The following is a 27,647-nucleotide window of genomic DNA, read 5'->3' as shown; positions in this document are numbered from 1 at the left end:
TATTGAGGCCATACAAATCATAGCTGTCGCTCATCTTTTGTTTTCTCCTCTGCTGCTTATATGTAATGCATTATACACTGGTACTTTTCCGAATGGCATGAAAATTTCAAGAGTTGCTGTTTTGCGCAAAGGAGGTTCTTTGACAACATTAATAACTGTAGGCTTATATCCGTACTTCCTTTGTTTTCAAAAGTATTGGAATATCTGATAAAAAAATGTTTTACTAAGTTTTTGATTGATAGAGAAGCTTTTGTGATGCAGCAATAAGGTTTTCAAGAAAAAAAGTCAACAGAAATGGCGCTACTTAATATCAAAGAAAAATTAATCAATAATTTTGAAAATAAACCATTTACCATTGGAATATTTCTAGACTTTAGAAAAACGTTCGATTCTATTAAACTTAATATATTGTTTTATAAACTACCGTGTTATGGAATTCGACGTGTTGCTTTAGATTTGGTACGTAGTTACTTATCTTGTCGGTCACAATATATGTGTTTCAGTGGATACCGGTCCAAGTCAGAACAAATTTCGCATGGGGTTCCACAGGGGTCTATTTTAGGTCCTCTGTTTTTTATTATTTATATTAATGATATTGTGCGTATACCAAACACTGCTGGGATAGTTTTGTAGGCCGACGATACAAGCTTATTTTTTTCTTGTCCATTTTTATGTGATCTAGAAGTTACTGCTTACACGTGGCTCAACGAGTTATCGGATTGGCTTGACTCTAATCAACTTCAGTTAAATGTTACGAAAACAAAATAAGTAATTTTTTAACCACGAAGTAAACCTGACGATTGTGAAATTCTTTTAAAATTCCAAGACTCTGTGATCGAGTGTGTCAACGTTTATGAATTTTTGGGAGTTGTTTTTGAAGAAAATCTAAGCCTGGACACCTCATATAAATAAAATGCATGCAAGAATCTCAAGATCTATTGGTATTTTATACAACATTAGATCGCTGGTTCCACGCTGGTTAAAACGTCAGTTGTGCTATACTTTAGTGTACTCTCATGTCCATTGCTGTTTATTAGGTTGGGGTTCAACAAATAAAACAAATATTAATAGGTTGTTTCTTTTGCAAAAAAAAAAAAGAAAAGCGATACGTTGTATAGAAGACCGCCAGCGTACTGACCACACAGCACAGCTATTTTTAAATACGGTTTTCTTACCATTAGTCAGCTATTCCTTCTTACACTTTCAATGTATATCTATAACAAAATAACCAGTGACTCCACCCGTTTTTTTTTTTTTGACGCACTTCTTCCTAGTAACACTCGATACAATCTTCGTCATGGCTCCTATAGAATACCTTGGTCTAGGACAAATTATGGACATCACCATTTAGCATACTTAATACTTGATTTCTTAAATAAACATCCCGCTGTTAGGGAAATAATTTCAGATTGTGTACCAAAACACAGCTTTAAAATTAGTATAAAGCGGTACCTTCTTTCGTGTCACGTTGAGTAAATAGTTTTAGATCGCATTTTCATTGCTTATGAGTTGTATTACCCGTTTCATTTATTTCCAAAGTGTTAAGTGCACTAGCAATTGTATGAGCTCTGTACAAAATATGCCGTGTTGATTGATTTGGATGTGCTATTGTATTTTCTTGTACTTCTTTAATGTTTATTGTATTTGTGTTCGCCTGCTGGGCATTGTAAACGGGCGACAGGGCCACGTCAGGCAGAGTTAATCTGCCTTTTGTCCTGCTACCCTTGACCTAGTGTCTAAATAAAACCAATTAAATTCAATCACTGTCAGCGTTGCGGCACGTCCGACATTAGCTTCGCCGCTTTGAACATCATGCAGAAGAAGCATGTTTCTAATGTTGCTATTCTAATGAACTTGGTATATTGAGCGTCTGCTTAATATGTTACCTTAACGCGGACACACTCGGTAACTAGATGCAAAAAAGTAGAGACATTTTTTTTTATTTTCTGTAAAACTCTAAACACCTATGCAACACAAGTGATTTCGTCCGAAGGTTGCACAGATGATCTCAGTAATTGTTTTAATAACATACAGGTATGAAAGGTCTTTAGACTTTCCTGAAACACACTAATAATAAATGCTGGATTCTGTATCATTTGCTGGCTTGCATGTGCAATCACTAGGATCTTGAACGCACGGAAGGATGAAGTTTTCCATGAAGGGCTTGATTCTAAGGAAGTACATCGGGAGATCGGTGACGTTGCATGGCAACTCGGTAGCGGTTATTAGTCCTATCAAGGTCCAGCGGCCATCCTTTGTCTTGTACACCAGCGGGCCTCCACTGTCGCCCTGTTTAAGAATCAAAAAGGCGAATGGAACAAATTAAAGGGATTAAATGGCGAGAACCCTCGCGAATGCTAATTTACATTAATTCACGTCTAATTAGGATATAGCGCATTGTGGGGCAGCCATCGCGTTAGTGTGACGCCTTCCATTTTCGTGCCAAAGAAACCTGTGGCTCGTATTTACTAATAAGCGTACTCTCATTGAAAGGTACTTGGAAAGCAACGTGTCTGCACGGCCACGCACTTTTAATTTGTGTTGTAACTCAAAACAGGAGCCACTAGACATTAACAAATATTTGAGTGGTGGAACGGGTTTAGTTTACAATTCCGGATGTTACTGTCCGCTGCTATCGAAGCTTTAGAAGTTATAACAATCAGTTCTAAAATTGCCAATCAAACTTCCGTGATCACCTCAGAGAGCACTGGTTCGAAGAGCTCTACTGGGGGACGCAGAGAAAGTGTGAATACACCTGGGCTCCTATTTCTCGGAGCTTGTTTCTATACCGAGTTCATTCATAAACTGACAGTGCGGGGGAATCAACGTGCTTGTTAGACCAGTTCTATGTCTATATTTTTCCATACAATCTTGCTCCCACCCATACTAGCGAGCAGAGAGCGGAGTCAGTTGGTGAGAGGGAAGCGGTTGAGTGATCCGGCGAGCGCGTAGCTTCCATCTCACTGCCAGCTTAGCGGTGAACGAAATATAGTCAGAATGCTGAATATTCGCAGTTTGTTCGTATGCCTAGATAATAGTTGTGGAGGCAGTCTATTATGACGAAAGAAATAAGAGAAAAAACAACAACGAAAAAACAGACAAGTCACGTGACTTCCGGTCCAAAAAAGAGATATATCGAGGGAAGTAGTGGTTGTAGGGATGAAGGTGCAGAATGACTGCAGGGAAGAGCTTCAGTTGTTCCGCCCCCAGCGCGAGCTTCCGAATTTCAACCACGCTTTGGCGTCTCGTGCAACTCGAGCGCACGCGGTGCCAAAGCACAGTTGAAGGCGCTGACAGTTTGCTGGCGAACGGGTGTTCTGAAGACACTCCGTATCATTCTCATTCTGTGAGTGAGCACAATTGACAGCGTTCTTGATTGCTGACGCTAGAAAATGTCGCATTCTGAGTTTTGTCACTATTAATATTACGGAGACTGGCTGCACCCCGTCCTCCTTGGGCTGCCAGCTGTTTTTAGGGCCGTTGTGCGCATGTGAGCACCTACGTACGATATTTATATTGACTGCAGATGTTCTTAAATGCCTTCGAAAAGAAGATCGGTATTCTTAGTACTTCAGACTTTCAGTCTTATAACTTAATAGTGCATATGTTAAAAAGTAAAAAAAGAGAAAGTTTGTCCTCACCGAGCATATAGATCCGAAGTCGTGCAGAGCGCAAACGATGTTTCCATGAAGTGACGAGTCGTTATACAGCTTATCGCATTGTTCATTCGGGATTAACCGAACCCGGGCTTCTTGGAGCATATCTGGAAATTTATTTTTGACCGAGGACCCTGGTGTCGCAACATCTTCATAGTCAAAATACTCGGTTGTGTCTGAAATATAAAATCAGATGGAGGCCGAGGGATCAAGCCAACGTTACTAAAACACTCAGTTGGGAAACTCGCCGTCGAAACCCGGGCCGCTGGCGTCCACCGAGACCGAGCTAAATGCGACAACAGCGCCACTCTTTTTCGTTTGTCTGTACTATGGTCACCTCGAGCTTTTTGAAAGCCTGTTTTTTGCGTAAAAACAAACTGAAAAGACTCTTTTTGTATGAAATTTATTGGAGTTTAGTACCAAATGATGGGCGCGTGATGTTTTTATCATCTTTAGTTCGCAAGGTTTTGCGGAACAATTAATATTGTTTTTATAAAACCATGCCTCAGCGGGCCTTTCAGGTAGCGCGTTCCGACCTAGGTGCATTTTAACTTCAGTTGTTCAACGCGGCGATTCCGGCGGGGAGACGGGGGTTCACCCCTGTCAAAGCCAAAAATAGAAGTCACGTGCAGTTTCTCGAGTGGCCGCTGCGGGAGAAATGGTGGCGTTGTGTTCGTCATTAGCTCGGTGCTCGGAGACAGATTGGGGCCATATTTTTAGGGCTGTCTCTATGGGAGTTTCCCAACTGAGTGTTTTAGTAACGTTGGCTGACCATGAAAGATTTTTTCGTAATTCTAACTGAGTTTGGAAACCATCAAATGTTTTCTAAATGAGCTCTATCTTGCGTAATTGGTCTTCAAAATTTGTGTAGGAGTTTAAAAAAAAAGTGAAAGCCGTTTACAACTCCCTGTAACACCGAATTAGAGCGCAGCTCTTGAGGAGGAGAAGGGAAGGGTACTGGGGGGTGAAGTGACCTGGGGGGGGTCACGTGACCTTGGGGGTCACGTGACGATGCCGATGATGTCATCAGTGACGTCACTGATGACGTCATCAGTGACGATGACGTTGCGGACTCCGATGACGTCATCAGCGATGATGACGATGACGATACGGATGTCGCTGACGTCATCAGTGACGTCACAGATGACGTCATCTGTGATGATGACGATGACGATGCGGATGCACCCTCGAATCCACGTGACACCCCCAGGTCACGTGACCACCCCCAGGGTCACGTGACCTTCCCGATGATCGTCACAGATGACGTCACCGGCATCCGCATCGTCATCGTTATCATCACTGATGACGTCATCAATGACGTCACTGATGACCTCACCGGCATCCGCATCGTCATCGTCATCATCACTGACGACGTCATCAGTGACGTCACTGATAACGTCACCGGCATCCGCATCGTCATCGTCATCATCACCGATGACGTCATCAGTGACGTCACTGATGACGTCACCGGCATCCGCATTGTCATCGTCATCATCACTGATGACGTCATCAGTGACGTCACTGATGACCTCACCGGCATCCGCATCGTCATCGTCATCATCACTGATGACGTCATCAGTGATGATGACGATGACGATGCGGATGCCGGTGAGGTCATCAGTGAGGATGACGTCATTGGGGAGGTCACGTGACCTCGGCGGGGGTCACGTGACCCTGGGGGTGGTCACGTGACCTGGGGGGGTGTCACGTGACCGGGGGGGGGGGGGTCACGCGACCTCGGGGGGTCACGTGACTTCAGGGGGGTCACGTGACTTTGGGTGTCACGTGACCTTGGGGGTCACGTGACCCTGGGGGAGGGGTCACGTGACCTTGGGATGACCTTGGGGGGCCACGTGACCTTGGGATGACCTTAATTACGCCGACGCCGACGCCGACGCCGACGCCAACGGCGTCGCCGTTGGCGCCGGCGTCGGCGCCGGCGTTGGCTTGAGCGGCGACGCCGTCGGCGTCGGCGTCGGCTTGAGCGGCGACGCCGACGCCGCTCAAGCCGGGAAGGGGCCCCTAAGAGCTGCGCTCTAAAAATAAAAAAACGCAAGAACGTTCGTTACTGCGAGGTGGACTTTAGTATATCTGTATTTTCTCTCCAAGTAAAATTGCTTAACGTTTGCGGTATGAAGAAATCTTAAAGGTATTAATTCCCTGGAGAAGGGAAGCAAGTAGTACAAAGAACAAGCATAAATTTTCAAGAGAGCTCAGTGACCTGTACGCGACTGGAAAATCCGCCTGGTCGTAGTTGGTAGAGCTCTTCACTGGAAATAGCGAAGTCCCTGTTTCGATACCAGGACCAGAAGGATTTTTCAAGTCGCGCAAGAGTCGCCGAGTTGTTTTTGGAGATTTGTGTTTTTCCTAGGTTCCCCTTCGCAGGTATTATTAGCTTCATTCTTGTCCAGCTCGGTTGCACATTTGCATTAATCACATTATCATCAAAAAGAATCTTGTTAATTATGAATAAGAATAGACTTCTTAAACGTCGCTAAAGATAGGTTACGTGCATTTAAACCCCCGGAAATTAAATGATGAGATCATGAGAGTTGGAAAGCTGGAAGACCTTTCGCAACGCGTTCAAGGCGAGTTTCACCATTAGAATCCTGTTTTTGAGTTTTCAAATTAATTTTGTTCTAGTGACCTATACTGTAAGTATTATATGGCTACAGGTACTGTATCCCTAGATCTACAGTTATTTTTTTAGCATGGAGGGTATCACGGAATCAGGCTCTCAATGACACTAGAGTGCCAGTATAGGGTGAGAGGAATACCTAGTGAAGGTAAAATTTTTTTTGTACTAGATATTCGGAGCGTTTGTGCCCCAGAAGCATTGAACCAAATGGATACGTGAACCTAAGCTGTTAGACGCTTTTATAGCAAGCCAATACCACAGCAACATTCGTAAAGGGGCACTGAGACCCCAAAGGTCGTATTTTTGGTGGTTGAAAACGACGCAAGTTATAGTCCTAGAAACGTAAAAAATTTCACAACGCAAAAAAAACAAACAAAAAAAAACAACTTTCCTACAAGCGAGCGCGTTTTCTTTTCGGCGCCCTCCTCTCCCTCGTCTCACCTCCTCGTATCGTTTTATTTGTGGCGCGAACAATTTGAAATTTAGAAAATTTGTAAGTTGCATTTCTGAAATATTTAATAGGGACACTCGTAAAACATCTTTTTTAACGCAATTGTGAACGCACTACGGCCCTTGTTTTGAAAATACCGAAAATCGGAGTCTGAATTAACGTCGCCTGCTGGGTTTGTATCATCCCCCAGTAAGCATGGCGGTGCTGGCGGCTGGCGGCATATATGGCTGTGAGGATGATCGGTGAGTCGGGGAATGGGTCGAAGTTCTCTTTCTTAAATGCCCATAACCTCTCAGACTTCGAAAAGGAAATCTTCAAGCGGTCACAACAACTACCGTTCGGTATCTGTTTTACCTTAGTTTCGGTGGTAACTCCGCCGGGGCAGCCTTTTACGCAGAACCGGCGCGACGTGGCCCCTCACGTCGCTGACAAAGTCCACTGCGCGTCCTCTTCGACCTCGCACCGTTTCAAAGAAATTGAGATCGCTGAAAGGGACCTAAAATAACTTCAAACTCGAAAGTGAAGCGTCGTCTCCTCACAGCAGCAGGCGGTGGGCACGGAGAAGAGAGTTATATCGCGGAACGCGGGCGAACACGACACTTGGGGTGGGATGGTTTGGAGGTGTGAAAAAAACTTGGGTTGCAGGACAATTCCATATTTGACGTCAGTGCACTAGCGCGGATCGCGTGGAAAGCTCAAATTCTGCTTTGGGAAATTGCTTATTTACTTTACAAATACTGAGTTCCCCAAGTTTCAAAGTTTGAGGATAATGTCCGGGCATCGTTTTCAATCGTTTCGGATTATAAAGAATATCTTATTTTGACATGTTAGCGCCTCCTTTAAGCACATCTGAGTGCATCGGTATACCTTACCTTCAGTTACTTCTTGGGATTTTTTCTCGGAGCCGGGGTTTACTGTCATCAAATCTTCTTTGGCATGAGACCCGTCCATATCTTTAGACAAAGACTGGTTCTTCCATATGAGCGCTGCAAAAAGGAGAAGAAAAGAAAAAAGAGATATTGATTACTGTACCTCGATTCTGTAGGTGCTAGCATTTAAGAGTGCATTAACATCGTTAAATGATTACAACAAATTGTTGCGAGTGTAGTTCCATATAATATGCATATATAATTATAAACTATATTGTTAATAGAATTCATCAAAGCATTGGGAAATCAGGGGCTGTATGGGGAGCGAAGGCGATTTATTGTTCTTTGGCACTATGCATCACAATTTCCGTCCGGGCGTTTGATACACACGGCGAGGACTTTAGAATACACATTTTAACCACAATGTATTTAGACGTTCTGTAAACCAATATGGACAGTTTTTAGAACAGTTTTTGCATATTTGGGTCTCGCATCGAGGCGTTGGCCAGTATTGAGTTACACGGAGAAAAGTCAGTGAGACCAGCAAGCGAGAGTTCAGTTTTGTTAGGAATATAATGAAACGTGGCTTTGCAATAGTTTACCAGACACTAATTACTTCAGTCCGAAATTCAATGTATATCGCCGAGATAGAGACTATTCTTGTACAGGGCAGAAGCTAGGCGGTGGTGTTTTGATTGCCTGTGAAGACTCTGTTGCCTCGCATAGCAGGTTTGACCTGGAATCTTACTCGGAATGTGTATGGGTGGAAATTAAGGCAAGTGACGGTTTTAATTATCTTTTGGGTACGTATTATTTTTCGCCTCTTTCTGACCAGACAGTTTTTATTGAGCATTTTGAGGCAATCAGAAAACAAATTAATTTCGATAAGTATCGTGTGCAAATATATGGAGACTTTAATTTACCAGGTGTTGACTGGGCACTTCAAATTGTGAATAGCAACAGCATCACAACTAACAAAGCATCTTCGTTATTATCTTTTATAAACTTCTGCGGGCTCGAACAGCACAATACGATAAAAAATAGCGTAGGAAATATTCTTGATTTTGCTCTTTCGAATATGCCGATTTTAAACTTGAGTCCTGCCTTCGATCCCCTTGTACAGATCGATGTTTTCCATCCACCTTTTATTGTCCAGTTTTATCTTCCCTTCAGGTCACGAGTATTGTGTATGCCATCAAATTATTGCTTTTCGAAAGGTGATTATATGAGTGTTTATAGATCTATCGAGAATTTTGACTGGAGCAATGTTCTTGCTATGTCGGATGTCGATCGCGTTAGCGAGACGCTTACCTCAGTTACTAAAGATGCTGTCGATAGCTTTGTGCCTAAAAACATAAACAAAATTTCCATCTATTCTAACTGGTTTTCGCAAGAACTTAAAGTATACCTGCGCAAAAAAGAACATTTTCACAGACTCTTCAAAAATACTGGTTATACACTTTGGTACACCAAATTTAGCATATATCGTGCTTTAGCAAAAAAATTGTTCAAGCGTGATAAACGTTTTCACCTCGATAGCGTTGAGAATAGCTTGATTCGTCGACCAAAAAAGTTCTGGCAGTTTGTAAAACACCACACGCGCGATGCAAGTCGAGGCATCTGTTTACGTGATGATGTAGTGCACACACCGGCCTATCATTCGTCGCCTGATGACGTTGCAAATATTTTTGCCGATTATTTTAGCAAATGTTACACTAGCTGCCACGGGTCTTTCCGACCTGGTGACGATAAGATAAGCTGTCATGACTTCTTGCATTCCGTACAAGTGGATCATGTCGAAATTGCGGAAGCGATAAGAAAATTAAAACCAAAGTTTTCAAGTGGTGTTGATGGTATACTGAGTTTTATAATCAAAGGATGCGGTGATTTGTTTGTTCCCATTTTAAAGCACATGTTGAATCTTTCGCTTAGTTCTGGGGTCTTTCCATCTCTTTGGAAGAAATCAGTTATTGTTCCGATTTTAAAGAGTGGTGATGCCTCGGTTGTTACGAATTATCGTCCTGTTTCTCTGCTCTGTGGGTTTTCTAAGGTTTTCGAGATTGTTGTACATACCCGGATGCTCTTTTATTTCCGTCAAAAATTAACACCTTTGCAGCATGGGTTCCTGAGTGGTAGGTCTGTCCAGACTAATTTGTGTACTTTTCTTGATTTTTGCGCTCCATTTGTTACAAATAGGGGGCAGGTAGACACAATATACTTTGATATGACTAAAGCTTTTGATAAGGTCAGTCACAAATTACTCTTGCATAAATTATTTTTATATGGTCTATCCCCAGAGTTATGTCAGTGGTTCCAGAGTTACCTGTCACTCCGCTCGAACTCTGTTCGCGTTGTTGATAGTTATTCCCATAGTTACTTTTCAACGTCAGGTGTTCCACAGGGGTCAATCCTGGGCCCTCTCTTGTTTTTAATATTTATAAATGATATAGTATCTTGTGTCCAGAGTTCCCAGTTGTTACTTTTTGCTGATGATATCAAGTTGTTTAGAATGATTCACTCTCCTGTGGACTGCGAGATCCTACAGCGTGATGTGTCCCTCATTTTTCAGTGGTGTGAACAAAATCTATTATTGCTTAATCCTGCAAAAACAAAGGTCCTATCCTTGTGCCAACGCCATGTGCCTTTCAGTTTTACTTATCATCTTGATATCATGCCAATTGAACCTGTACTGTGTGTGAAGGATCTTGGCGTGTACGTTGATAGTGCCTTGCCTTTTAGAAATCATGTATCTTTTGTGGTAGGAAGTTCTATGAGAGTTCTGGGAATCATATCACGTTTGTCGAAGAATTTCAGGAGGCCTCATTGTTTGTTACATCTTTACAAATCTTTAGTTAGGTCACGTTTGGAATTTGCCTCGGTAATATGGAACTCAATATCTAGGGCACAGGCCTTGACCATCGAAAATGTTCAAAAAAGATTGATTCGTATTGTTTACGATAGGTACTTTGAAAGGCGCTGTTATTATGACTATGAATACATACTTAGGTCATTTTCGCTTACACTCTTGTCTGAAAGGCGAACGATTCATGATTTTGTATTTTTGCATAAGGTTGTGAATAGTGTAATTGATTCGCCATCAATGCTCAGCAAAGTTAATTTTCATGTTAACTTACGCCATACTAGACATCCCGTATGCTTTGATGTACGTTCACCTTGTTGTACTTCACCGCTTTCTCGGATTCAGACATTATACAACAGCATTGCTCCTAAGCACCTCGATTTCTGTACATCCATTTCATTGTACCGCCATCAGTTGAATAACCTTGTAATTTACTGATAACATTTTGTTTGTTTATTTTTTTTTTGGGGTGATGGTAATATGCCAACGTGTTTCTAGGATTGAACAGGTGCACCAAAGTGAAGACCGCTGTGGTTGTTTTTGGGCACTGGAAATAAAGTCATTATTATTATTATTATTATTATTATGCATTCGTATCACCACGGCGCTTCATAATTCCATGCCGATTTTACCAGTTAGAAAGGAACACCTAAATTACGTTTTGTTCGTTTTTTTATAAAAGGGCATGAATTCTACGCGATTTATGTGTATGCCGAAATCACTACCCCAAAACAACTGCCTTGGACTTTTTAAAAAAATACAGTATTTTTATTTATCTGCTTATGCGAATAAGTGACCATAAATTACTTTGATAGGAATTTATCAGCCTCAACTTTTATTTGCTGCCAAAACCTTTGATTTTGTTCTTTGACGCTATAATCACTGTAGCTTATGCGAACGCGTTCATATTTACTATATAAATATCTGTTATCGGGTATCCTTCCTAAAAAAAAAGTGCTTTCATGAGGTAGTTTCTTACGAACTTTGCCGTTCCGAACCGTCACTCTCATACAGAACAGCAAGTAAGCTTACGTAATGACAAGAAAACACGCTTAAAAAGAGCATATTGCAAGAAAAATAAGAAAATAAAGTGTTAATCGTTATGTAACATTTCAAACATTTCCTGAGGAGCGAGTGTTAAATTTTGAATTTTTTTTTACGATGTACCGCTGATTTTAACACCGCAGGAAAATGAATATAAGTGCTGCTCAACCACACATTGAATTTTAATGTTTTAAAGAGTCCCTTCAAAACAATAAAATAGTTTAAATGCAGATTTTATGTATGCTATAAAATTATAATTTGACAGGCCCTTTGGTGGAACCGTAGCAGTGTACTGGAAAAGCGCTTTCAGTAATACCTGAAAAGTTTAATACGCTGTTGTACCACAAATAAAAATCAGTGACGCATCTTCGTGTAATAAACGAACTCTAACTGGTAGTTAGGTGTAACCTAATCTGTTTTTACAGGGGTATACTGCAGCGCCCAAAGGGATTATCACCGGAAAGCTAACAAATTAATCCAAATCATTGACGTTATGTAACTGTGTGTCCGCTTTCATTCTCGAACTATTGTTGGACAAAAGGATTATATGAAGCAGCAATTACGTACAACGTTTACATTTTTAACTTCGCTATCTTGATCGGACATTTGCGAATTAATGTATGACTATACTCCGTCTCATCGTACGATGGACTAAAGCCCAGTGCTACAGGCCGCTGGGTCCAATAAGGAACCCGATAAGGCCGCGTGATTTGTTTGCTGACTGCGTACGCTTGCTACTACTGAAGACTACAGAAGGGACTAAATATCATCTGTATGCGATGTGACGAAGAGAACCCGGGATAAGAACCAGTGGCCATTAAGAAATGAAGATGAGTCGGAGCGAGTGTTCGACAAGGGAGCGTATGTTCAGACTACGTGTGGATACAGGTCCAGGTGCGTTCACAAAGTTTGGATTGAATTGACTAAACGACTGGCGCCCTCCAGCAGCTCCAAACAGTTGACATGTTTACGAAATATTGCATGAATGTTTATGAGGCTGAATACCGTGTACCTTTCCTTCACCAATATAAAATAGCAAACGTTCAAAACAGAAAACCATGAGCGAAAAATTAGTGCTCTTCGTACTCTGCGTATCGAAAGTTCTCTCGCGCACTCCTTTGAAATTTGCCCCCCCCCCCCCCCCCCCCCCCCCTTGGCCTTGGGGCCCTAGCTCATCGCAGGGTGAGACGGAGTATAGTACCAAATCTGCTCTTTTTGGTTATTGTTTTGTTTGAGTATATGTTATTCATCAGTATTGACCAAAGCGAGTATTGACAGAAATACGACGGCCTAATTGAAATGTACTGATGCGCTCGTAGTAGCAGTACGTGAAAAAAAAAAAGCCGTGGAGGTTTTTTGAGCGGTTTGTAAATCCTAGGTATGTTCCTCCAGAACTATTTTCAGTGGAATATACGCCAAAGGACTACACTTGTTCACCTAACGCTACAAGTTAAATATTTATAGATTAAGGGCAAAGGAATGGAAAGTGTTATCTCGTAAACCGCACATTGTAGCACGTCCAAACGCCCCACCGCCATTTTCCTGCTATTACTCCAGCTTAGAATACGATTAAAGTTACCTGGTGTAATGGTGTATTCTGAATAAATGTCAATATTTCCGTAAACCACACAGTCATCAGTATACAACCGGAAGATGGAAACTACATCATTTGGGAGTTGAATAATAAGGATTAAAAACTAGAAAGGTCCCAAAAAGAAAGGCTTTGTTTTTTACGAGAAAAACGGTAACGCTGGAAAATACCCGAGGTGGCATGAACTGTTTGTGATTTCGTTCCGTTAACTAAAACTACAGTAAAATTCCGGGAGAACGCACGCCCCCGAGTGGGCATCCCGTTTTTCTGGCTAATTATTTGTAACATAAAAATTTAGAAACATCGCCCACCTCCCGATTCCTGTCGGACGTCACGCGATATCCGAGAGGAATCGCACCAACCGCAGAATTCGCTGTACCGGCAGGTCTGACAAATGTGACAGGCAAATTTGTAGAGGGTTACCGCGTCTTTGTTGCGCCGTAAACATTGCACCTGCTGCGTCCGCAGCCCGCGGTATCCTTTCCCGTGGCACAGGATTTCGCAGTAAATTCCCGCGTGTTTATCGCATCGTTAAACTCTAATTTGCCGCGTCCGCAATCTGCGGTAACAGTTCCCGCGTCATGTGGTTTGTAGCCAGTGCCAGAGTGTTTAACATCAATTCTGTATAAAGTTTTGCTCTGGCATCCTGAAAGATAGCCCACCCCATGGTTTCACCATTTAATTCTTCATTTTGAGTGGGCGTTCTTTCAGAACGTTACGATGTGGACAGACAGAAACCTCTAAGATATTCGTTTTTTTATAATATTAGCCTTAGGTGTTCTGAATGACAACTTCTTTAGTTGCTCTTACGTTCAGTGTATCCCCATCCAGCAACATACATGGGAACCTCACAATCTGGATTGTTATTGATGTCGGGCACACAAACTGGTTTAATGGTTTCTGAATGTTCCACAGGCCTCTTCAGTGTTATGATGGCAATGTCAGTCTAAAAAAGAAAGGTACAAGTGGTTTGATATAATTCTAAATTGAATGAAAACAATATTACATAATTTCAGATTAGGATATTGCGATACATAAAAATTAAATTTAATGATTAGCCCTGAGGATGAACAAATCGGCGACAATCAGAATAATAAAAGTTTTAATTGGGCTTTTCTGGAGGAGGATAAAACTTGAATATTTTGAATGTTTTCCAGAATTCACTTATAGCCCTGGGAAATGAAAGAACCGTATGCGGTCTACTAAAGAAGCATAATTTTATTTACTATTTTTGCTCTATTGATTCGAATTCCAAGAGATCATGAAAAAATAGAGGATAAAACAAAAACACAACACGTACGTACTTTTTAGTGTTGTCAATTTGACAGCTACCAAGCACTATTTGAGCAATTCAGAAGTGTGAAGTAGGAAATAAAGTTTTACATAAAATATGAAACCAATCATCACACATTGTACTTAGCAGATTTTTCCACACGAAGGCAATGCATTTCTGTACGTACTCTCATGATATTACTTTCATTTGTACTTCAGATTGTCTCTCACTTTGGAAGCTTCGAAAATAAAATAAATTAATTGCATTCGGCAACAATCCGTGGTGCTCTAAGCATCATTCTTTCCGGACGACACGAATTCTCGCTAGTAAATAAGTTGTTGATGTTGAGTTTGGCTACCCTAGAGAATTGTTGCCAAACCTTTTTCCAAACCCCTTTTGACAGAATGATTGTTTGATCGTTATTATTGATTAGTGGATGGATGGATTAATGGATAGGTTATTCTAGTAAGTTCTCAACTCACATAATTAAATATGTTTCAATTGTTTTTTTTTTGTCAAGCATTTCATCATATTAGAGTCCTTATGAAAATGATTTCATAATATTTACACAACGAATTAGATAGTGATATTAACTTTTTATTGCACCGGAAGGCTTTCATTGGAAGGCGCGATATTCTTTTAGGGTAACGGTCGCAGTAACACTTTGGTGGTAACTGCATGGTAGTTTACGCAAGGCCGGTTCACACCCTTACGTTTTTCTGCAACCAAGGGCGTTGTGCAGACTTGCGCTCTCTTGTGACAAGATAACAGGCTTTTAGGTACTCCAATCTATGAGATAGCACTGAAACTGAACTTAACTAGTGTGAAGGTTTTGCAATATTTGCGATATTAATTGTATGCTCTATATACAAGAAATAGTCCTTCACAACATTGTTAAACGTATGGTAAGCTGAGGTTGAAAAAAAGATGCACAAGTAAAGGGAATGTGCGAACGTTTTAAACGATCCAGAGTTCCCCGATTGATGACGTCACTGGTCAGTGTGTTCTTTTATCATAAGCGAGGACAATTGGTTGCTCAATGTTGTTTAACACACTTGGTTGCAGTCAAACGCAAGTTTGGAAACCAGCCTATAGAATCTGAGCAGCGTTACCTGAATTTAGTAACCGCTTCAATAGTGCATAGGAATCACAAAACATAGCCCTAAAGCTGCCTTCAAACCAACGGAAATTCCTGTCTATGCTTCCAGAAGATCTTACAGAAAACCTAGATTTGAGAGAGGGAGGAACTTGAAGCAAGCGCAGCGCTTGCGGTTTAAGGCGGCCAATTCTTGTGCGGGTTGGCTGCACGTCGGCGTTTTCTCGTCAAGAGCAAGTTAGGGGGCGGAAAGGCGGAATTGCTTGCAGTCGAACGACGCTTTCCTTAACTCCTTGCACATTAATTGGACAGTTAAACTTAACTCATAATACAAATCACGTAATATCGAGTCACCAGTTTCAAGCGCTCTGAAATCCAGGCACGCGAAAAGCTTCATGATAGCGCTGTCGCCGTGGGGCGGTTAATTCCCTGCCACCTGAAGAGTGTAAAAATATTAGCGGGAGGTGGTACTTCGAACAAAGACTTACAGCGCCACCTGGTTAATGCAGGTCACTCATTAAACTGGCAACGTCCCCCGTTGAAGCACAGATATGAGAGGTTTTATTATCTGACACACCGAACTCGCTTAACTTCTCGAAATGAAGCATTCGAATGTCCATACACGTTTAAATTTTTCTGTTCTAGCGTTTTGAACATTTTTGAGCTGCTGGATAACTGGCATTTTTAGTGCGCAGCTCTTGGGCGCCCGATTTCGGCTTGAGCGGCGTCGGCGTCACCGTCGGCGGCGACGCCACCGCGCGCGTAACCGCACGGTGCATGATGTGCAAATTCGCCCGCTAAATTTAGCGGAAAATGTTCTATGCAAAATTTAGCGGAAAAATCTCCCCGCTAAATATAGCAGAAATTTGTTATCGCTAAGTTTAGCGGATAATTTCCCGCTAAATTTAGCGGAGATTTTTCTCCGCTTAATCTAGCGGAAAACATTCCCCGCTAAATTTACCGAAAAATTTTCCCCGCTAAGTCTAGCGGAAAACGTTTCCGCTAGATTTAGCGGAAAAAATTTTCCGCAAGATTTAGCAGAAAAATCTAAATCTAGCGGAAAATTTTCACCGCTAAACTTAGTGGAAAAATTTCTCCGCTAAATTTAGCGGAAAAAATTCCCCGCTAAATCTAGCGGAAATTTTTCCCCGCAAATTCTAGCGGGAAATTTTCCCAGGTATATTTAGCGGAGAAATTTCCCCACTAAATCTAGCGGAAAATTGTCCCCGCTAAATCTAGCGGAAAATTTTCTCCGCTAAATTTAGCGGTGTATTTTTTCCGCTAAATTTAGCGGAAAAATTTTTCCTATATGGGAGAGCGCAGAAGAGGAGGGGGGCATAGACCCATCTAGGTACCTTCCCCTCCTCCTCAAGAGCTGCGCTCTAATTCCGCGTTACAGGGCTTTCATTTCTTTAGAGCGCAGCTCTTAGGCGCCCGTTTCCCGCTTGAGCGGCGTCGCCGTCGGCGTAACCGTGAGGTCACATGACCCCCCAGGTCCGGAGATCACGTAACGCCCCCCTTCCCCTACCCCCCCCCCCCCGCCGAGATCAGGTGACTCCCGTGAGGGGGAGGAAGAGAAAGGAGGGGAGCGGGGAGGATGAGCAGGGGGGACGAATCCGAATTTTCATTAGTCCAAAAAATGATTTTAAAAGACTTTTATCCCTTGTCCCTCGGCCGGCTTCGAACCGGAGCCCTTTCGTTCAGGATTAGCAGGCAGGATCACGAGGGAGGAGGAGGGAGGAGGAATATGCCCTCCCCTCAGTACCCTTCCCTCCTCCTCCTCAAGAGCTGCGCTTCAATCCGGCGTTGCAGGGAGTTGTAAACGGCTTTCATTTTTTTAGTCTTCCCTTTAGCGGTAACATCACAAAAGCATTTTCTAATAGTATATACTATCAGCGCATTGACTTTCCCGAAAGTGCATAACGTATCTAGCGTTGACGAGAAATAAAGTGAGATTTAGACAAATATATAGTATATGCTGCAAGAGCAGGTCATATCGATAGTTATTTTTTAAATTGTGTTTTGTTTTTATAACAATTAGTAATTGAGTAGTTCAGTTAATTTAATTAAGTTGGATTACTATTAAATTTATTCACCACATCTAGGTCAGGTAACAATTTTTATGAGAGCGTTCATGCGGTCACTTGCCTCGAATTTGTCCTTTACAAATTGAGAGTACATGCAGATGGATTCAATTTCTTCCTTCAGTCCTTCTTTCTCTGCTTGCTGCCTGGAATAGCTCCCAAGCAAAACACTAAAGAGGTCCATGGGTATTCGGCTGTAATTTGATTATACATAGCATTACTATTTCTGTGCTTACTCTCTACTTTAACGGAACGTCATATGAACACCACCTGAGACCTAGTGCGTCCTCCTGGTTGAATTTATTCACTAAAGAAAGCTGATCAGTACAAAAGTTTCGACAAGACTACATTGCAGTCCGCCAAAGGTTTACGCGTTACACGTGACGTCAGCGTCTAGGGCGCACATGTGTTGCTCGTCTCAGCCACTGGGGGGCAGCACCGCGGGTGCAAAGATGCGCTCTGATAATGCGTTCAAACTGAGCGGTTTTTCAGAGCGGCGTAAAATGCTCTCCCTGCAGCTGCCTTATATATTCCTAAAAAATAGTTGTTTTAGTGGTTTCGGATGATGCTTGGCAAGTTTCTCAGTTGAACCACATGTTTGTTTTCACTAGCTAAAACATTAATGAATGCATTTTAGTTAATTATCTCGCTAATTAGTACGTTTTTGCAACGCTTGACGTCCGCTAAGGCCGGCAGTTTTTTACTTCAAAGAGTTCTTTTTTTAAAATTTTGAACAGCCTATATTTAGATTTTTTTTTTATATATGATGAAGAGCGGTCCCCGCTCGGAATGTCGTAATAAACATCGTATTAGAGACTCCGACAGTACGCATCTTTGACTTATTAACTTTTTCCGGTCCATTGTTTTATATTTGCCTTACTTCATCTATATCTATATAACGGGCATAGTGGCGGCAGGCCGAAGGCGTGGGTATATCATATGGAAGAAAAAAACCATTGGTGAAAACAGCAACAACGGAAGATTTATTCTTCGACGTTTCGGCCGGAGTCCGGCCTTCGTCAGGAAGGCCGTACTCCGGCCGGATTCTTCAAGCTTCAAGAACTCGAGCGTTCTAGAAACGTGTTATAAAATGAGCACACAGCAGCATTTAGGATTTACGAGATTGTAGGAAAATGAAATCCCGTGACGCGATTTTTTTTTTTTGCACAGCTTTCTAATTTTTCTTCCGTGCAAGCAGCGACCAGCGCAATACTGGTTCCTATGTCAAGATTCATGGATGCAGCCTTTTTCACGATTCATGGATGCAGCGTTTATATTCCTAAGACTGAGTGGAGAAGAAAAATATGTAAGCGAGGTGTGTGTCAGTTGACGGCACTTAAAAAACAAATGGCATTGATAGCGCATTCATTGTCAACAACGCGTGGCCGAACCGTTTTGACATGAGCCGGTAACCGTTATTTTTTCCGGTTCAGTTCCGGTTCGGGTTCATCGCGATAACAATATAACGGTTCGGGTTCGGGTTCAGTTCCGGAAAAAATACCGGTTCGGTTCCGGTTTTCGGTTCGGTTCGGTTCCGGTTCGACACCCTGATATATATATATATATAAAGAGAGAGAGAGAGAGAAAGAGAGAGAGAGAGGGAATGATAGATAGATATAGGTACACCGGGTGTTTTTTAAATTAACATATCTGATTAAAAAAAGCCGTTAAAGTTACTCACGCGGTTTGTGCAGGTGAGTTATAAGGCCAGGGGGACATACTATAGAGGGTTAATTGTAACGATGAGTTGGCTAAGTTATCTAACAACTGACTTTAACTCACAACTAACGTTAAGGGCTGAATCGCATGTAAGCCATTTAGCGATCGACGAGGCTAGCGGTGGCGATAGCGACGAAATTCAGCGACGAGCGAGGAAAAATTCCCACTGTCTTTCGTCGCGTCGGTCGGTTTCTGGATTGCTAGAAACAACACATGCTCCCGTTGCTTCCTTGCGGTTTGCCTCGTCGTTCGACTGACCGAGCGGCAGCGAAGCGGGTCGCCTTCGCTTGCCTTGTTGCTCTACAAATCGCTTACATGCGGTTTATACTTTATACTCTTTATACTTGCAACTGACATCGTCTTCTAGGCACGAGGTGCGAACTATGAGCCGTGTGCACACCACGGTCCGGAAAAAACGGCAGTGCTTTCAAGGGAAGCGACACTGGCATTTTGTTTTTCTTGAGTTTCGTAAAACTGTTGATTATTGTTGATATAAAGAAGCTATTTTCGACTGCTTTGGGATTGATTAAATGAGAACCTTACAGAATAATAGATCTAAAATTGCTTACGTCAGACAGTGAGCACTTGTCAACACATGTCGGGAGCTTATCAGGGCTCCACCGCAGCGGTGTCCGAATGGATCGACAATTTCAACCATCCATTGCCAAGCTCCAGGAGTCGCGTTTGTGCCGTTCAAAATGCGTTCACTTATCACGGAGCCTGGCGTTGTTGTAACAAGCCCACAATTCTCTGAACGGAACGGATTTGAAACGTTTTATTGTTAATGGTTACGTGGAATTAGTAAGAGGTAATGCTTTATAGAAACAAAAAAGCAGAGCGATACATTTAATTGAGATCCGGGATATAAAACAGAGAGCTAGCACAGTGGTTTTTAGATGAAAGTGTTTGACTCTTCATGTTTAACTATAATTAGTAGCACGAACTACTTACTTGGAATTGTAGCGTCAGAACATAGACGAGATGCTGTCAGTACGCTGTTACTCTAATGATTAGCCAAAACCTTAGTACACAAACAAAATAGAACGCAAGTGAAGTATTCACATTTTTAACCAGAGCAGGGAAACAGGACGGGACAACACTCTTCCCACTCCCCTGTTTTAAAATGTCAGTTTTGAAACATCTCTTCAGCACTCTTGCTTTAACGTTATTAAGTGAAGTGTAGAACTATAATGTCTTTGCAAACCAATTCGAATGACGAGACAAACGTTTGATCGCAATTGTTCACCCCAAGTTCACCCCATTTAACGTTTATTAATTCCTGTTTATTTAAAGTTCTTTCGGTCACCACCCGTATTATTCTGGTGGAGGTGCGGGGTACCGGATGTCCCTGCAACGTACCCCTCCGAGGGCCCGCAGGGCAAGTCCGACAACAAGCCCACGATGACCCGACGAAGACACTACCAAGACCCGATTAAGTCGCCGCACCCAAGGCCAACACCCGGAATGGGGAAGTTTGCTACACAGCACCTCCACCAGAATGTCACGGGTGGTGAGAAAAAAACAATAAATAAACAGGAATAAATAAACGTTTAATGGGGCGAACTTTTGTCCAAAACAAAAAGGGTGTAGAAGATAACAACAGAGCGTCGCGGGCGTCGTAGTCGGCGTAACAGCAGGATCGAACGCTGGGCGATACTGACTCCGGCTCGTCACGGGGAGCACGTTTTGTAGCGGCGTGGGTTTCTGGAACATTCAGCCTAGAACTTTCGGCGCGTAGAACATTCGTAACACGGTGAGACGAGAAAGTTCTCGAACATCCGAGAACGACAAGTAGAAAGAATAAATAAAAGAACATTCTTCTACCTGGAATGAAATTCAGATCTTACACGCGACAATTAACCGCGGTAACCATTCGGCCACGCACGTTCTCGCTCAACTGCGCGCGTGGCATTGTCTAATGTCTTGCCTGTGTAAATGGGAATGTTTGTAAACACGCACCGATTGCAACGGCCGCTTCGACGGAATTCAGTGAACCAAGAATAATGTGAGCAAATGGGGCGAGCCGCAGGTGGAGATGATTCTGCTAAAATGCAGTAATCAATAAATTTTGTTGCAGCGGCTAGTTACCTCAGACTATGCGTTTCAAAGCCAGTCTATGAGTGACTGAATGGAAAGTGCCGAATAAACAAGGATGAAGAAGGAGACAGAAACGAAGCGCATTCTCAACTGAAGTTTTATTGAAACAAACATTGACTGTTAATACCGTCTATCTAAGTGTTGGCTCAAAAAAAAATCATAATGAAAAAACGGTTAAAGTACAGGCGAGCTGGTGGATATTTACCATGATGGAACTTAACCCGAGACTGGGGTAGAAACAGAAACATAAAAGTAGAAGGGACAGAGACTAGTGAAGAAGAGAACGTCTCAAACGCAGCTAAAATATTTATTTAGTCCCACATCCTTATATACTCACAACCACAAGGTGACCCAAACACTCAACATGCCCCTTTCAAGGACACAACACAAAAAAACAAAACAAAAAAAAACAAAAAACACCAAAGACAACAATGCAAAGGGACGCCCCCTCTAGCAGTACTACGAACAGGGGCAAACCAACCACGTGTCCGGAAAGAAAAACTTTTCATTTTTCCCTTCCTTCTCTTTTATCTCTGTGTGTGACTGACACTACACCCACGAACCAACAAGACCCAAACTTTGAGTACAAAGACCAACGATCTCCGCGAACACAAATAAAACTGGGAAGAATATCTCCAAACCGGAACAACAACCACAACAGACAGATACAGAAGGACTCACTCTAAAGCAAAACCACCTCACCCTTAAAAAAAAAAAAACTTGTTTACAGTCCTAAAATGCTTTAGCATTGTTTCCCAACTGCAATGATGCCTGACTTTAACAATTACCGATTGATTTAATCTGAATGGTTTCCCTTACCAGTCTCTTACTGTCATTCACTTCTTTATGTATTATTTCCTTCTCTTACCACAAAGCAGTGGAATTGTTACATTTATTTATGTGCTTAGCTATTTCAGAATTAGTAGCGTTAATCCTTACATTTCTCTTATGTTCTGTTAGTCTGTCATTAACACACCTCGAAGTTTGCCCTACATAAGCAAAGCCACACGCCATCGGAATTTTGTACACTACACTGTTTCTGCATGAGATTGATTTTTCACGGTGACCTTTCCTGCAGTCTTGCATTTCAGTTTCAAAAGGAGTTAATCTACCTAACCTGAAATCAGAACTAAAAACTGTTTCAACTCCAAACTGCTCAGCACACGCATTCAGGTAATGTGAAATTCCATGAAAATACGGGATCACAGCCATCCGTCTTTTCGACGTGTCTTCTCTTTCCCTTTTCTCCTTGGTGTGTACATCTCAATTCCTTCTGATGAACTCTTCTTCATACCCTGCCCCTCTTAGTCTCTTCCATTGACCTTCCACCAAATTTGTGATAAAATGTATGCATGATCGGTCTAGAGCATTTCTGATCAAAGACTTTACCACTCCCGCTTTCACCGTTTTCGAATGGCAGCTACTTTTTGACAGAACAGGTTTCGGGTTTTCTTTGCCGTACTCCCAGCAGAGACCTTTATCAGTGTGAATCCGCAGATCCAAGAATTGTAATATTCCATTCTCCGGTTTCTCTACGGTGAAGCGTAGTTCAGGGGCTGCTGATCTTATCAAATGCTCGAGACCGTTCAGCAGGTCATCCCGGAAGGTGCACACAAAAATATCATCCATATAACGCCTCGCAAAACACATGTCCTCTCCAAAACCTTGAATTCGATCAAACAAAACAGAGTCCAACGAGTTCAGATACACCTCCGATAAAGCCGGTGCAACCGAGGACCCAATGCACACGCCTTCCTTCTGTACAAACTTTTTTCCTTCATACTCCACAACCGTAAACTGAAGATAATAATCAAGAATGACAAAAAAACTGTCTAGCGAAATGCCTGTTTGGGATTGAAACTGAAAGATATTCGATTCTAGCGCATCCTTCACCCTTGTCATCAATCTATTTTTCTCCAGAGAATAATAGAGGTCCTTCATGTCCATCGATAAAACTGAACATTCTCTCCCGTGGTTGACCTCCAATATACTGATTAACTCGTTCGAATTCCTGAGGGACAATGACTTCTCTACATGAGTAAACTATAGGCCGTTCTGTAGAAACCTTGAAACTGATTTCTGCCACGTGCCACATTCGTTAATCACCGCCCAAAGAGGCATTTCCGGTTTATGATCCTTTAAGAAAAATTTTACACTTAGCGTTGACCGCATTGGACCTAACAGACTCTTTGCCACACCTTCCACATCGTCCTCCTTAAGAACCGAACCGATCTTTGCCCTTAGCTTAGCAAGGTTTCCATTCCATTCATAGAAAAGTGAATTCATCGATTCGTCCGTTTTCATTCGAAAGACAGACTCGGGAAGGATGGCGAATTTCCCAGATTTGTCCGTTTGCAGTAACTTCACTGACCTCGCTTTCAAGTCTTTTTTGACCCCACGGATTTCACGAAAATTTATCTTGTCATTTGGATACCCGTTTCCCATCACTTTCTCCATTTTACTAACAGCACCATCTATAAACGCTACTCGCTCATCAGGGTTAACCTTCCTGCCAATAGTCTGCATGCACGAAAAAACATCCAGCTTTGATGGCTTTATGTTTAAACAACATTTCGGTCCTCTCCCCAAAATTTCTTCCGATTTTGACGAAATAAGTTCACTGTACGGGTTAACAACCGACGTCTGAGGCATACAACCACCATTATTGTAGACCCAAGACTTCCCGCTCTCCTCACGCCTGGAACCACACTTGATACTGTCCAAAACAATCCTACGTTTCACATACCAAAGACGGTCGAAACGGGCCTTCTTCATTCTGTTCCAGTGCTGGTAGTCCGGGTGGTGCTTGAACTCACTTCCAACCAGGAGGGACCAAAGTCTTTCACACGCGCTGTGGATATCCTGGATCCTTTGAGATGCACCATCTCTGTAAGCCTTGATTATCTTCTTCTTGAACCTCCACGGTATCCCCGATGTCGATAGATGCTTGAAGAGTTGTGGATCAATGTAGTTCTTCCGCAAAGAGATGCCAAAAAACGCAACGTCGGCTTCTAATTCCGCAAGACGGCTACCCAATTTGTCCAGCAGGTTGAAAGCTTAATTTTTTCGGCTTAATTAAAGCTTAATTCTCGGGTTAAGTTCCATCATGGTAAACAAAACTTTTTATCTGTTAAGTGCAGTGACGGCGCACTAATGCGGAGACTCTCCCCTTGCTCTCTTTTGCGGAATGCCTCATGTATATCTCGCCCTGTTTTGTTAGCGTATCTGCCCAGAACTGTTTTTCTTTCAATTCCGGGCCACATGGGCGCCTAATGCAGTTCACCGCGAGATTGCCCGACGGGGACTGTTTCACTGACCAAGCATGTTCCCAGGCCCTCTCATTTATGCAACTCCCCGTTTGGCCCACATACGATTTCCCGGAACTCATTGGTATTTATATACCACTGACGTTGCGCACTCCACGTATTGCTTAGCGTGTCTCTTTTAACACACTTTACCCTCTCCCTTTTCGTTGTTTATTTTTTAACATAGGTGAGACAGATTGTGTGGCGCTGAAGCCCCCACTGGTACTTCAATATGAGCCGCCACTTTTTTAGATTGTGAGATAGATTGTGAATGCAAGGAATCACCGCCGGTCTTGTTAGTTGTCTGGAAGGAATATGATCGTCATCTTTTTTCTTCATCTTGGAAACCAGGTTATCCGCTACTTCCCTCAAGAAGCCATCGGGGTACTCTCCGGGTCCGACTAAGTACGATAGCTCGCACACTCTAGATTCCTGAGAGACTTTGCTCCGCAGCTCAAACCCCAAAGTCCAGCAGGAGATCATCGGTCATGCCCTTGCTGTTGTTGTGTCTTAAGGCATTCCGGCCGACGGCTAGGGACGACGGGGGAGATGGACTTCTCTCCTGACGGTCATTGACTGGTGTTTCAGTGAACTGGTTCCTCTCTCTCTCTCTCTGTCTCACCGTATTTTTTTTTGTCATTTTTGTTTTCCTTTCGCGTTGAATTGGGACGGTGCGCTTTTAAACGGAGAGACAATTAAACGCGCAAAGCCGAAAAGCAACGCTTGGTCACGGACTTCTAGAAGATTCGCTTTCTCTCGCTTACTGTTACGCGGACAAATCACCGCCCGCTTTTCTTCTGTCCCCGCGCTGACTTTTTATCTTGTTTAGCAAGAGTTTGCCGATAAAACGTTTCGTTTCAGTTACTTATTTATCATTTTTGGCCTTACGCCGTGACAATATGTTACAATAGTATTTAGATGTGAAACTAGAAACTGTACACAATTCCAGTGTTAATGTTTGATGGTGCCGGCCTCTTATACCGTATGTCGAGAACATTTTCCTAATTAGAGAAAATAATTTTGAGTTGAACTTGCTTGCGAGATACTTCTAGGAAATTACCACATCGACTTGGCCTATTGGGGGTCTACATTCTAGATCACAACAAAATCCAGCTGAACTACGTTGAGTATAGCATATTAAGCACAATGTAGCTGTATAATCTTGAACTTTACAATGGTTTGCATAACTCTAGTGGTGAAAACGCGCTACATCTCAATTACATTTCATTAACACATGCTAGAATTTACATACCGGTTAAACGAGGAGAAGATGCGGAGTTGTGTTTTAAGTAGAAAATAATCAGGATCAATACGTCGGCTTTCATTTTACGGCTTCTCTCGAAAGGCGCAGGGCTTCACGCACGCTTTGCCTTTTTATATAAGCAAACAGCTCTAAATCAAACTGTTTGTCTGTTTTTTTCATTGTTAAATGTCGTGACGTGAACCACTTGCCTTTCAAATAAGGTTTATTTACTCAAGGCGTGTGCAAAGAAATAAAAATTAAGGCTGAGGTTAAACAACTGACATTTAGGAAAGGCCACACTGAATGTTAAAAGGAAATAAACGAGGATAGGCAGATGACACACTACGCAACCTACCACGTGAAGAAGCTTCTAGCGTACGTCCATCTACCAAGTTGCGAAATTTTAACAACGCAAGAAACCAACTCAACTGCCTCTTGATAATTAACCATGGAATCAGCATATCTCAGTAACAAAAAAAAAAAAAAAAAAAAAAATGCAATGCCGCTTTGACGTGTGCTCTGAATGGGAACCTAATTATTTTGACTGTTCGTCAATTTGTATATGTAATGTTTATAAAATGAATGCTTTGGTTTCTAGCCGATATGATAACCGTCACTTAGATCCACGCAAATGTGAATTCTTTTATGGAAATTTCGAAACTGACTTGTATATGCTTTTATGCACCGAAAACCATCATTTACAAAAAAAAAAAAAAAAAATTGATGACATTTTTTGATGAACGTTTCATGAACAATTATCATATAACAAATTATATAATTTATTTTGTTTGCTTTAGGGCCATGAAGCGATTACTGCAACAATTTCACTCTAATATGAGGGTTGCATAAATACCAGGCGGCGCATGCTGCCGGATAATTGAAGAAGCTGAGCATTAAGCTGACGTGTATCTAATGTGTTACAGAAGCAACTGAAACAGCTGGCGTCATCGGTTCGATAACAGTCGTAATAATCGTGCAACCCAGCTACCCGGATCCGGGTTCAGTGTCCAAGGCCTGCGAAGTGCAGGAATACACGCGCGCGAATCGATAACTCACGTCGGCGGAGGAGAGCAGAAGCAGGGAGTGTTCGAAAAATAATAAAATAAAAGGTAGCTTCTGTACAGGTGCAACGCCTTTGGGCGGTGTCCACAGAAGCTTCGCTAGATTTACCTGCACCTCTGGCACTGGCGTAGAAAAGTGTAGGGAGATGCACTTCTGGTCGTATCTCAATACACGTACCGGAAGTAGACTTCCCTACACTTTTTTTCACCGTTGCAAGCAACGAGCCTAGAGAGTGTGGGAATTCCCTTGCTGCTACCCGCCTCGGGGAGTGACAAGGCACACCGGTTCAACAACACGAGGACCTTCAATCAGCTTTATCGCCCGCGCCGTGATCCAAAAAGGCGCATCCGCTGCTACGGCCCGTTATCAGCGGCGGAGCGCCGCTCGCGTGGCCAGTTGTCCTTGGCCCGGCCGGGGTGCTGGTGACCACTGACGATTGTCGGAGGGGCAACCTGGGCCAAACGCTTTGAATCCCCAGGTTGACCACATGTGTACACAGCGATTCATCGTCATTTACGACATGCATACGTTGTTTTCATCGAAGTCACCCTGCCCATTCTTTGTGTGTGACGATTTTTTGTGGGGGTGTTCTCCGCCTGCTGTAAAAATGCAGTGAATCTAGCGAAACGCCGTTGAGGGCAGTCTCGGCGATTTGGAGG

At 42.6% G+C, this 27,647-nt stretch overlaps 1 protein-coding gene across 1 annotated transcript; it reads right to left on the bottom strand.

Annotated features, from left to right (window-relative positions):
• Nucleotides 1-2,067: 2,067 nt before the first annotated feature.
• Nucleotides 2,068-26,008, bottom strand: LOC115309209 (chymotrypsin-C-like). Its single transcript, XM_040223535.1, has 7 exons — nt 25,936-26,008; nt 19,851-20,031; nt 17,627-17,756; nt 13,920-14,055; nt 7,618-7,731; nt 3,642-3,832; nt 2,068-2,289 (listed from the first exon to the last, which is right to left on the bottom strand). Exons 1-7 carry the CDS (start codon nt 26,006-26,008, stop codon nt 2,068-2,070), a joined length of 1,047 nt encoding a protein of 348 aa, XP_040079469.1.
• Between the last annotated feature and the right edge of the window lie 1,639 nt (nt 26,009-27,647).

The sequence above is a fragment of the Ixodes scapularis genome, unplaced genomic scaffold, assembly GCF_016920785.2.
Source record: "Ixodes scapularis isolate PalLabHiFi unplaced genomic scaffold, ASM1692078v2 ptg000890l_1___fragment_3__unscaffolded, whole genome shotgun sequence".
NCBI lineage: Eukaryota > Metazoa > Arthropoda > Arachnida > Ixodida > Ixodidae > Ixodes > Ixodes scapularis.
Note: the sequence above shows the minus strand (reverse complement) of the source record. Positions and strands in the feature narration are given on the sequence as shown.

Coding starts and splice junctions, on each gene's coding strand:
- LOC115309209 (XM_040223535.1), bottom strand. CDS start 26,008: ATGAAAGCCGACGTATTGATCCTGATTATTTTCTACTTAAAACACAAC. Junction 20,032..25,935: donor ATCTTCTCCTCGTTTAACCG/GTATGTAAATTC, acceptor CGTTCCGTTCAG/AGAATTGTGGGCTTGTTACA. Junction 2,290..3,641: donor ACTTCGGATCTATATGCTCG/GTGAGGACAAAC, acceptor ATTCTTAAACAG/GGCGACAGTGGAGGCCCGCT.